Source organism: Papaver somniferum, chromosome 3 (assembly GCF_003573695.1).
Source record: "Papaver somniferum cultivar HN1 chromosome 3, ASM357369v1, whole genome shotgun sequence".
NCBI lineage: Eukaryota > Viridiplantae > Streptophyta > Magnoliopsida > Ranunculales > Papaveraceae > Papaver > Papaver somniferum.
The window spans coordinates 65270203-65283039 of NC_039360.1; the positions used below are offsets into that span (position 1 = coordinate 65270203).

At 36.9% G+C, this 12837-nt stretch overlaps 2 protein-coding genes across 3 annotated transcripts; one reads left to right on the forward strand and one right to left on the reverse strand.

The window, feature by feature from the left end:
* Positions 1-1034: 1034 nt before the first annotated feature.
* Positions 1035-6020, forward strand: LOC113356354 (protein GRAVITROPIC IN THE LIGHT 1-like). 2 transcript variants are annotated; one of them, XM_026599467.1, is made up of 3 exons: positions 1035-1282; positions 1616-1746; positions 4288-6020. In XM_026599467.1, exon 3 carries the CDS (start codon positions 4290-4292, stop codon positions 5589-5591), a length of 1302 nt encoding a protein of 433 aa, XP_026455252.1. In that variant the 5' UTR covers positions 1035-1282; positions 1616-1746; positions 4288-4289; the 3' UTR covers positions 5592-6020. The 2 variants fall into 2 exon arrangements, with proteins under 2 accessions (XP_026455252.1, XP_026455253.1); XM_026599468.1 differs by lacking the exons at positions 1035-1282; positions 1616-1746 and adding an exon at positions 1764-4208.
* Positions 6021-7379: 1359 nt separating this feature from the next.
* On the reverse strand, positions 7380-8240 carry LOC113359524. Its single transcript, XM_026603141.1, has one exon. It carries the CDS (start codon positions 8238-8240, stop codon positions 7380-7382), a length of 861 nt encoding a protein of 286 aa, XP_026458926.1.
* Positions 8241-12837: the final 4597 nt, after the last annotated feature.

Consider the following 12837-nt stretch of genomic DNA (forward strand, 5'->3'; position numbering starts at 1 on the left):
CCTAACCACTGTTCACTTGAAGGATGTCGAGTTTGACAGCACGCTGATTGACGCATCCTCCGACTTCAACATTGTAACCGTCAAGGCTTTGAGAGTTGCAAGGGAAAATCAAACAGAAGAAGCGTATTCTTTACCATGAGGAGAAAAACGCTACTTGCTGACCAACACTATTTGTGACGTCTTCCCATATACCATATCGTACCAAGTCGTTTTTCGAAGTCAAGGGTTAATGGCGCCCTCACTAGAGTTTTTTCCAGAAGTCGCTTCGACGTTTTTCTCCAGGAGACGCTTCAACGTTCTCTCCAGAAGTCGCTCCGCTTCAACGTTCTCCAACAGCGGCTCCACTTCAACGTTCTCCAACAACGGCTCCGCTTTAACGTTCTCTCCAGAGCGCTCCGCTTCAACGTCCTCTCCAAGAGCCGAAGCCGCTTCAACGCCACTTATTCCTTCCAAAGATCGTGTCGTAGCCGCCACACTCCTTCCTTCTAAGGTTTGTGCCCGTAGCCACCACACTCCTCCCTGTCAAGGATCGTGATCACAGCCATCCAAGAATCTCATCCGTGTCCGGTCCATAGATCTTGTAAATTGGATTTCACCCATAATTTTATGGACGGATGCGGATGAAATCCGCGGTTCCAGTTTTTTTGCTCACCCCTAACTGTAATAGAATTAGTGGGGTAGCATTTTAGGTGGGTGGCGAATAGAAAAACCTTTTAATAAGAGTGGGCAACATACACACTTCTAGCTGGGCCTTGTCGACAAAACATTACGAAATGGTTGCCCACAAGAAACGATAATCCGTCCATACTGCGCCAGAAAGACAACCATCAAAATCAAAATCTAAAACGTGTACAGCCATCAGTATCCAAGCAAGCCTGACCGTTGAGATACTGCGCGTAAGATAATTTCTTCTCAACTCATTTAATACGGCGGTTTCGTAGATATGGTCCAAAACATAAGGGTAAAACAGTAATACAACAAACTTATAAAATTGACTGAACCTACTGTTTGTTTATGTTCTCGAGTATTGCCAACGTCTGTTCAGTTGTCTCAGACATTTTCTCTGTTTTACTTGTTCCCGCTCTCTCTTTCTCTCTCTCTCGTCACCTCCTCAAAACCTTTTCGCATTCTCTCTCTAAACTGTTGATTCTCAGAGAAACAGTAGAGGAAGTTATTTATAATCATCTCCTGTTGCTTCTTGTGATCGATCAAAGTCATTCGATCAGCAAAAAATACCTCTCTTTTATTTCCTAAATAGCTAATCAGACTATTTCTTCGAAAGGTATGTAAAACCAATACCCTTTTGTGATCGAAATATGCTAATATTGTATCTTTTTATTTTTTGTTCCTTAATTTAGAAACCCATGATTTTTGGCAAGTTTTAGACACATTTATTGAATAGTTTTTGGCTTTTCTTGCATCACAAATAAAAGGGTGTTTCTGTGTGAGTTTTTCTCCTTTCTGGTGTTCTTAAGTTTGAATAGAGGGCAGATTGAACTTTTCCTGTGTTCAACTTTCTCCCAACAGCGTTTGATTGAGCAGAAAAGATTGAATTTTCGGGTTTAATCTCTATATCTTCTAATTTATTCATGAAATCTATTGCTATTTTGATCAGGATTTGAAGTTACAGAGCTGGGGCCGGCAGAGGAAAGTCGAGAGAAACGGTTTTAAGGGTTAAACGTCTCCATTTCTTGAATTCTACGTGAAATGAATTAGAAGAAACCAAGGATAAAGTCGTAATTTAAGGTATGTTTACTTTTTACCTATTAACGCGTCATTCAATTACTGTATTCGTAACAGTAAGAGTAATTAATAAACTTGCTATAGTACATTAAGTACCACCTAGACTACAGTAGAAACTTTACCTATGTCAGACACGTACGAACACACCCATCAGTTTTCAGTCTTCTCTGCAAACGTCTATTCAAAGACGAATTTCCTTTCTTGAGACACATGGGACCCACCACCGAAATCATATCAGTTTTGAGTCATTTTTAGACGTTTGATTCACACAGGTGGGACCTGCTATGATAATCATGAGTGTAGGCTCTATATAGACGTTAGATTGAAGATCGTTGGACCTACTTTAAGCATAATCATAAATAAAGATAAGTGTAATGTGGGACCAGGTTCCATCCTACATGGTGTATGATAATTTCCACGTGTACGGTTCATGACAATTTGTGATCAGTAAAATTATAAAATGATTTTTTCTTGGTCGGTAATCTTTTATTATTGTTCCTCATATGATCATTTTATGGTATTTGAAAGTTAAAAAATGACGTAAATAATTTAGTTAAACATTAGTTCCATGTTAATGAGAATGAGTGAGTAGGGCCTTTGATAATTCGAGGTAAGTTTTGATGATAGGACAGGTAAAAGTTTTATATTACTCTTAATACGCATGTAACGAGAAAGTTTTATGTAATTTACTGGTGCATATCAATAATCAAGTCTGAGATTAACACATTAGTAATGTATACTTTTAGACCAAACTTTGAACGATAGGCGTGCTTGAAAGTTGCTAATTGCTATTCTTTTAGTCCAATTAGTTTACATTTTTTCCGGTTTGGATGGTTGTCAAAGTTTGGGCCCTAAGCGTCTACAAAATTGAATAATTTTTGTTCTTGAAGAACTTGATTGAAAGAATATTGTAGGTAGGGTTTTTCCAATGTAAATTATCTAGTCTAGTATAAAAAATTCGAATTTGTTTTCAATCACAGCTAACTTTCCTGGAGGTTTTTGTATAAGAGACCTTCCCACGAACGCGCCAAAACATTCCGAATAAATCGGATGGATGGGCTCAATGATTCCCCAACCCATTTTGTTTTGTTGGCATATTTTGTTAGATAGTGAACAGGGTTCAACCTAGAAATTTTTTTGCCATAGTAAGTAACCTGAGTTGATGTATCCTTTAGGAAATCAAGTTGGGAAGATTTCATTCTGTTTGTTTCTTTGTTGCTTTGGGAATTTATCCCCTCTTTTGATAAAACAAGCTTGGGACTATTTGTTGTCAACTCATGGGGAAAATAAAACAGGTAAGGGTACCCACTTAGAGCTCTTAATAGCATAAGTGAAGAGATATAGAGTCTGGTCAACTCAACGGCTTACATATTTAAATTTGGTCGACTTACATATTTAAATTTGGTCAGTCATCCGACAATCTTTTCTTGCGGCTCCACCATGAAGTATATCATAAACTTCAGTGCTAGTCTTATCGGTGTTGCCCAAATCAGCTTATAACATTATTGTTTAAGCAAACAACACTATGAACAATGTGAAATCTTTGGTCAAGAATCCAAGCTGGAACTTGCTCGCAGTACACCCATAAAAGGGCTTGATTGAAAGGGATGAGACAGAAGTAAGCACGTCAGGCTACAAAATTTGAACCCCAAGTCCCACATGGGGGACTTCTAATAAGTTCATATTAGGTCTTGAATCAAAAAGAATTAGATCAGGGGTAAGATACTAGATCCCTTTTATAGAGTGAAATCTAAGAACCATTATGTTTTCTATTAGGGTATGAATAATGCTAAGTATAGTTTTATATATTACTTTGTTTTGAGGTGGTTTGTTTTGTTGATTGTCTTCTCCAAGGTTTTTTATTGTCCCTAAACATCATTTAGAACCCAAAAGAAGAAACCAGAAAACTATTTCTTAGAAGTAAAAATAAAATAAAAAACCAACCACTTGGCTATGATCTTGAAGTTACTATAAAGCCAATCCGAAAAGATGGTTTGTTGATGGCCTTGAATAGTGTGTGAATATATATACATATAGATTAATTGTTAACAAAGGAAAGAGAAATGAGTGGTTCCCACATCTATGATTCATTATAATTCCAGTTTTCTAACTAATACACTCAGTATTTTTTATGTAGTATAGATCTTGTACTCCTGTATACTACCCTACTCTCATTGCATCAGTTTGATTTCTATGTGCTAAGTTTCTAGCCCTTTTCTTTTGTTTAAATTTATAGCAGTTGTTGTTGTGTTACAACCCTGACGCCTGTAGCTTGTTCTATTATCCAACGCTTTTTGGTTTGTTAAATTTTTAGAATGTTAGACGTACCTTTTTGACAACCCGTGAAGACGGAATCAGATCCCACAATTACAGAATGTCTTTCCCTAGTGCCTGATTGAGATTTTAGTGCAAGAATTTGGATTTGTTGAAGTTTTTTAGCTTGCAAATATTCCTTCCACACACTGGTACATTTTTTTCATTCTTCCCGCCTCCATCTAAAATTCCCGCGCCACCATTACTAATCTTTTTGTGTGTTTGTGTTAGAGATGGAACAAGAAAGAGTTAATGCTGCGCCGAATGTTAGTGGCTTAGTTCGTTCGTTCACGAAGGCTATTAAATTTCGGGGATCTGGGATTAACCAGGATGATCGGATTAATAAGGTACGTATGAAACTTTCTTACGAAGATGAAGAGAAAGCACGGATTAAAGCTTCAATGGATGCTTTATTAGCTAAGCTTTTCGCAAGTATTTCTTCTATTAAAGCTGCTTATGCTCAGTTACAAGTATATCAGTCTCCGTATGATTCAGAAGGAATTCAGTCAGTTGATGAGATTTTAATCGATGAGTTGATACGTTTATCGGAAATGAAACAAATCTTTTTGAAGAAACAGATCGATCCATCTCCTCAGGTTACAATATTATTGGCCGAGATTCAAGAACAGCAGGGTTTAATAAAGACTTACGATATTATGAGGAGACAGTTGGAGACTCAGATTAAGGTTAAGGATTCTGATATTAATTTTCTGAAGGAGAAACTTGAAGAATCTGAAAAACTGAATAGATCTCTTGAAAAGAGATTGAAATCTAGTGGAGTAGCAGTTTCTGTTTCTGATGATCTTCACTTTTCAGGGTTGAATCCAAATCATTTTGTTACAGTTTTGAGACAAACAGTAAAATCAGTTCGAAGTTTTGTCAAGCTAATGATTTGTGAAATGAAATCTTCAGGGTGGGATTTAAGTGCCGCAGCTAAATCTTTCGAGCCTGACGTTGTTTACTCGAGATCCAATCACGTTTGCTTTGCGTTCGAAGCTTTTGTTTGCCGAATGATGTTTGATGGATTCCAGTTTAGTAATTTCTCACATCCAAGTCGACACAAGACTAGCAAGAAGCCTCATCAGTTCTTCAAGCAATTCATAGAAACAAAATCAATGAAACCAAACGAATTGCTCAGTAAATTTCCCAAGTTTGGGAAGTTCTGCCATGAGAAGTATCTTGTTTTAGTACACCCAAAGATGGAGTTGTCGCTGTTTGGTGACTTGAATCAGAGAAATATTGTGAACACTGGTGGTTACCCGGACACTCGTTTCTTTGCGGAGTTTATTGAAATGGCGAAATGGGTGTGGGTTCTTCATCGTTTAGCGTTTGCCTTCGAACCCGAAGCTATGATCTTTCAGATGAGAAACAGATGTAGATTTTCTGATGTTTATATGGAGAGTGTAGCTGAAGATGCTTTCTTGTTGGAAGATGGGTCTCTTATAGTGGATCCTCGAGTCGGGTTTACAGTTGTTCCTGGCTTTAAGATTGGTAAAACAGTTATACATTGTCGGGTATATCCATGTCCTGGGTGATTGTAAACTTCTTGGATTCAACTTAGATGATGATAATGATGATGGCGAATATGGTTGGTCATCGGAAGGAATGAAGTGGATCCCATGGATGGTTCTGGTGATATATGCTCTGTAAATTAAGCTTCTGTTGATGATGGGAGGTTCTATTAGTTTTTGGGGGTTGACAGGAGAAATACATGTAGCAGCAGTTGGATAATTTTGTTAATCTTAAAAAGGAAATATATATGAATAGTTTCATTTTGGTATTGCCACTGTTGTGCACAGATCTTTTGTAGTAGTTTGTTAATAGTATTATATGTTCTTCTCCACTTCCCATATTGAACAAAGACATGGTTGGAACTTGTAAAGATGCTCTTAAACTTAAAGTCCTACATTGTACACTACCATGAGCCGAAAAATAGTTGATTTCTGCTCTCTTTTTTATGATCAGTTTTTGGATTTGTATTGCTGGAGGAGGAACAGTTGACTGTCCTTAATTCCTCGGATGCTGAACTTGTCATGTGAAAGTTTAGATGACGCAACGGGATGGGGTTAAGAACATTGTTGGTTGGTAACTTGGGTTTGTCCGCCGAAAGTCAGAAAGACTGTCAATAGCTGTAGTTCTAATATTCAATACCTTTTTATTGGCGTAATCTCTATGCGGGAAGAGAATGATTGCGGCTAAATGTTTGCTTTCGGCTGCTGCCCGGTATGTCATGCTAACATGAATTCCGGATCCCCATTCTGCCGCTGCTTGGACTCCTACGAGCTCATCTCATCTTCCACACTACTACATCTTCCTTTTCTTTTTTTCCTGAGATAACTGCACACATCCTACACAACAGCATGATTCTTGTTTTGACTCCAAAACGAGTATCAACGTCTGATATTATTCCAGAATGTACTGGCACACCAATCATTTGGGACCACTCAATGTTATGGACCATCATCTTTGCTAACCAATTATGTCTTCGACTATCTCTATCAGCTGACCCATACATCCTAAACCTGTGAAGAGGTCGAACCAAGTTGGAAAAAATGCAAGGTCTAATATTAGACTGGAAAATCCACTGTTTTGCAAAATCCATAAGAATCGATTTCCAGTGAGAATGAATATGAATACACCATTTATAGAGAATCCTTATAAGATACTGTTCGATTGGAAAGTATCCGTACATGACTCAGTTCTACTTCTACTGAGAAATGACATTTCTCACATTTTACAATCCAGATATTAATGTAGACTCAAATAAGTTAGATTATGTAGGACAACAAGAATCTAACAGACTTTTCCAACATATAGATTTTGTCATCTACGCAGGATGTTCGTTCTAAATCCTATTTAGTATTCGGAAACAAAATAAAAAACAACAAAAATAAAATCATCATCCAAAGATTTGATAGCGGAAACACGGTTTTATCCAAATACCATCTAAGCTCATATCCCTGCAAGAGTCCTCGGCTCTTCGTCTAGAAATGTGCTAATAATGCTGTACCTGTAAGAGGGAGGCATTCTAAGCCAAAGGATTCATATTCATACAAATAATTGTCCCCTTTGTTTGTTTGAAGAACAAAATCTGTTTCATGCTTTGTTCTTTCATCTGTGGTCAGTAGAATCTGGGTTCATACCAACAAAACAAAAACAAAAAAAACTGTAAATTATTGTAACCACAGGGGAAACACATTTGAAATCTGTTGACGACAGGAGAACAAGGGTATCCAATGCCATACCCAAGCGTAATAATAATTATGAATTAACAAAGTGGATACATAGTACTTGGAGGGATCAATCAACTACATAGTCATCCTCTACACATATAATCGAACCCATAGGTCTTTTCCATTCACGATAAACTTGGCCTTCGTCTCACCATTAAGTATGCTTGAAATAACTGAGACATGTTTAAATATAATGCGACAGAACTCAGGGTTGCCTCCACGGGGGGAATGTTCTAACACAACGTTTTCAACCACAGGACCCCAAACCGAGTTAAAGAAATCAATTATTTCCATGCGCTTCAATGGATATCCCTTGGAGAATGTACAGAACATGGATCTCTTATTCTTAGAAGATGCACACTGCTCGCCCGTTCCATGCGGATTTGCTAATGGATTGATGGGCCATAAATATGGACAAGGTGCAAGTTGAGCAGATTTAGGAAATCCACCTTGGTTGCATTTTTGACAATGAACCATGGAATTCTCCAATTCTTCCGTGACGATTTCGTCAAATATTGCAGAAATGACATGATTCATAATAATATCCAGGCGACGCAACAAGAATTCACGGTAAATGTAAAAGAACTTACGTTTTGGGGGTTTATCGATTACTTGCGCTAGAAATGGTTCATCCCCGTTATTCATTTGTTGTGAACCCCAAGTAAAGGCCATAAAAGAAAAACATATAGCGGATTCGGTGAAAACTGCTTCCAGAGTTGAATTATCACTGCCCAATATATTTCTAATGACATAGTAAAATCCTTGTTCTTCGAGTAAGACCCAAAATCCAATCATTACTTTCGATATGAAAGTAAACTTGTGCATATCGATCACCAGACGATGATATAGCTGACGCTCCAGTGTGTTGAACCGGATTTCAGTATAGTCGAAACGGATTTCTAATGCATTAGAACAGATGAAACTATATTCACTTTCCGTACTCCTCCCCATAGCTTATGTCGCCAAAATGATAGATGAGAAGACAAAATTTATAATACGATTTGTTGGGAAAATCATAATTTGCAATTATATTGATGATGCTGCAAATTAATTGGGATGCATATTCAGGTCGATTATCCCACTATTTATTTGAAACCGTGGCATGAATTCGTAGTTTCCGAAAACTGCAATGCATTTCCTTGTATACTCGTCTCATAATTGCTTGGCAACATCTACAATTGATTTGCTATAGTCGAAGGTCATTCCTTACTAGGATGCCAGACAGAATGTTGCACCCAGGACAATAAAGTTTTTTTTACCTGTTCCGTTGTATATGCGTTACGGCCTTATGGCGAAGAACCAAAAGCACAGCAGTAAGTGATGACAGTAGTGATAAAATGCATACACTGATATAAAACCACTTCTAAGTTTGTAATGCATTTGCAAATGGGTTGCAAAGATCACTTGCTGATATTTACCGCAGCTTCAGAAGTAACGGTATGCTGGCAATATGAATGGCTCAGACAGTTCTAGTTTTAGCTTTTAAAATTTAAAATCTGTTTTTGTAATTATTTATCCTAGCAGAATTGCAGGTGATATTGATTTTTATGCCAGCCGCTTAAATATTTTCATAAATTCATATTCGCACAAAAAGACTGCTGATATATTACTCATACAACCTAAACAGCTAGGAGGACGTGGTTCTTTTCCTCCCTTGATCAAATATGTTCAAGCAAGTACCCAAAAAAGAACACACAAAAAAAAAAAAAAAAAAAAAAAAGATGGTCCATAAAATGGGCTGGAAGTTACGATTATTAATCGCACTTTGAAGCCGTTTGGCGAAATAGAAGCAAAAGGTTTTACTTTTTGACAAATAAAATGGCTCCACCTATTTGCCACCACACTTTTCGTATTTGCCACCCTTATCAACTTTTTTAAAGTGATTGTATTTTTTAATTCTGTTTTCGTATTTACCACCTATGAAAATCAAATTAAATTTCATCACCCTAATTTGCTTCTTCTCCATTAGTATTAGTTATCGTTAAAAATCCACTAGTTTTTTTTTAACCCTAGCTATGATAGAATTCTAATTAAAATAAATAATAATTAGAAGAGAAAAATTAAACCAATAACGAGTGAAGGTGGTGATCGCCAGAGTACAAGAATGGTGGGAGAGATCCCAAATCATTATCTACATGTACTATTTCTTCTTCCCTCTTAAAAAGTTAGGGTTTCATGTGTCCTTGTATTTCACCGGGTATGCATTTTCTTAGTTCTTATATAAATTGATCCGTTGATCATTAATTACAATGGGCTAGATGATTTTGACAATTGACACCAATATGTACAGTTGAACTTTAAGATCCCATTTGTTTTATCCCTGCGTCTGTTACTTGCTTACATGAATGGTCACATATTACTGAATTGATAAGAGATCCAATCGAATAAGTTTGGGCTATGAAAGGGATAATTAAATAATCAAAGTTAGGTATGCTTGATTCTGCCTTACTACTCAATTGTTTTACTGATTAAATTTTGATATGGAGAAACGGGTGATGATTATGGTCTTAGCAATGACGATTTCAACAGTGGTGGTCATGGTCAAGTAATGGCTGTTCTAATGGTAGTGGTATCACTTAAAAGTCGTATTATGTTCACCATTAATGGTGATGAGTCGCGTGATAAAGGTGTACAAATGGTGGTGGGTTTTATTTAATCGTTTATTGTTAGTTGTAAACAAAAAGTCAAAAAGTGATATTCAGGATAAATCAAAAATCATGGGGTGGTAATAGGATAAACAGGGGGTGGCATTTAATGAGAGTGGCAAATAGAAAAAAAAGTGAAGGTAACGGATAGGTGGAGCCAATAAAATTACTTCTGCAAAGCTAGGCAACTGTTACTTCACAAAAGTAACAGTTCTTTTAAAAAAATTTAAAGTTGTATTTTCTTATATTAACTTTTGGATTCAATCACGTTGATATCACTGAGTTTAATAAATAAAATTAAAAAAATATTGATAATAAAAGTATGATAATATAATAAATTAATTAATAATATAAGAAAAGGAAAAAAGAGAAAAATATAGCTGGACTTAAATTAGATAAATAAAATATAAGAACATGTAAGGCATGATACTAAATTAATAATAATATATTAAAAAGAAAAACATATCTAGAACAGTCAAAATAGGATCATATCAATGAAAGATTATATTCTCATGTGGGACTCGCATCCCTGATATACATCTCTATGAGGAGGATTGCTAAAGTACCTCCTGTAGACCAATAGTACCACTCAACTAGATGATGGTTAAAACCCCGACCATGGTGAACATACAATGTGGTCTGTCTCTCAATCAAAATAAATGGGGGACTACCAACCATAAAAGAAGATGAATTAATATGTGATGCCATTGCGAGGCTTGCAGTGTACGGAAAGCGCTTTTTTATCTAAGACTAGTCACGCCAAAATGTGAACGATAGATCTTACGTACTCCACACACACCTTACAAGTTTAAGATCCCGTGTATATCTGACGGAAAACTTTTGACAACAGAGTTTATGGCTACATTATATATGGACGGTTGCTTTCTGAATGATGTGGGGCGCAGCTAGAGGCAGGAAGCAAAGACGTAGCATTATCCTGGTCCCTGTATTCAAATTCTGGGGATAATCTTAAGGACCAGTGCAATGCACTCATTTTCAAGGGTTCCATTGCATAAATGAGGGGCGACTCCATAATGCTTGTCCCAATTTGTTCAATTCTAAACTTTGTTTTCTCATCTTTTTGCTTGGTGTGTTTTCTCTTGACAAATGCCATTGTTTGCCTTATTCTGGTTGGTTCTTGTCGTGTTTTAAGGTCTTTGCGTTCTTCTGGGATTTAACTACAGCAATTATATTGTTGTTCCTGAGTCATTCTTGTCCATCAAACAAGAAGAAGAAAGCAAAGCATACGGAAAATGTTATGCATGGTTGGAGCAAAAGTAATACTAGTATTCAATTTGACATACAACTTGATGAATGATTTTTGTTAAAAGCCAAAATCCTGATTGACTCGCAGAGTCTGACTGATTTTATAAGTGGGACAAAATTACCCTAACTAATCACACGTATTAGTTGCACACACTCAAACAGTGGAATTCATCACCCTCTTCTTCCTCTATAGTTCCCATCGCAGTTGAAATATATTTTCGGATAACTAAAACTATTAGACGATGTTTCATCATAATCCAGCAACAATTAATATTTGGTTGAAAATATTTTCCCATCGCAGTTGAAAATGGCGAGGACATGATCACTAATAGGGATTGCTAGACCTGCTTCTTCCACTTGGTCTTCAAAGGCATCACGTTCTGTTACCACCAACATCACGTTACGATCCTTGATAGCTAGTGATGAATACATTAGATATAGATGAACCATTAGCTGCATTAGTCTGTGTTCATTTGGTTTGTTTCTGATCGATAATAGATTCATAATATGCCTTTATTTTATTTGTGAACATCATTTTTCTAGGTTCACAACCAAGTGATTAAAAAGACAAAGCAATAGACAAATTAAATGAAAACATGAATCATAGCAAATTCTAAAGTGCAGAAATATAAGATCAAATTAACACAGGTGATTTACGTGGTTCGATATCAAAATATCTACATCCACGGGTAAAGGACGATTGAGATCTTTATTCATGTTTTATGAATTACATTCATAGAACTCCATTGAAGAAGCTCTGGAAATATATCATGAAAGTGTGGGTATTGAATGATCGAAGGTCTTCAATGAAACCAAGGTAGAGAGTAGAACAACCCAGCTATATTCCTCTTGGTAGTGGGTTTCTTATTCCTTCCCCCCTCTCTCCCTCTTTTCTCTGCTGCTTTATAGGGAAAAGAGATATTTTTCTATTACAAAAGATCCATTTGCTTAGTTTCTAAGCACTCTTAGAGTTGATGTAGTGTGTCGAGTTGCTTTATTATTATCTTGCTCCATCTTTTAATCACTGTCCACGTGTACGATGTAGGAAATGGTATCTACAATTTGCCCCTTTTCTTGAGGGTTGTTGTTAAACAATCCTTGAGAAAAAATCACTCCTGTCTTATTCATCCATACTTTGGTTGCCATTTCCTTCAATTGCTCCTTATCGTTGGGATTGGTGCTGAGTTCTGGGTGAACTATGCTTCGTTTTGCTTTCATCGCTGTCATTGGACATATCGCCTATGTTGCATGGCCTGAGCTATCATCAGGTTGCTATTGTTATCATCGTCGCGTTATGCACCATCATCGTCGTCGCTTGTGAGTCTCATTTCGGGTAATCAAATGAGCAGCGACATGGGTTAATGACTCCAGCGGGTGGTAATAGCTATGTCCATCACTTAGAGGCAGCATCTTGATAGCAGCAGCCGTGCCTTCATTCTTACAGCATAGTTGGGCTTGCCACAGCAACAACAACACAGGTGCGTCTCAACAACATAAGTGGATCTTCATCCATCATATTCCGAGAATGAGGCGCAGCATAAGTGGATCTCAGCATCATAGCAATATCGCTTTGTTGGCACATCAGGATTGTTGACAGCAGCGACAAAAACTTTGGGCAGAAACATTGCTTTATTCAC

Excerpts from the sequence above, each read along its gene's own strand:
- LOC113356354 (XM_026599467.1), top strand. The coding sequence starts at position 4,290 with ATGGAACAAGAAAGAGTTAATGCTGCGCCGAATGTTAGTGGCTTAGTT.
- LOC113359524 (XM_026603141.1), bottom strand. The coding sequence starts at position 8,240 with ATGGGGAGGAGTACGGAAAGTGAATATAGTTTCATCTGTTCTAATGCA.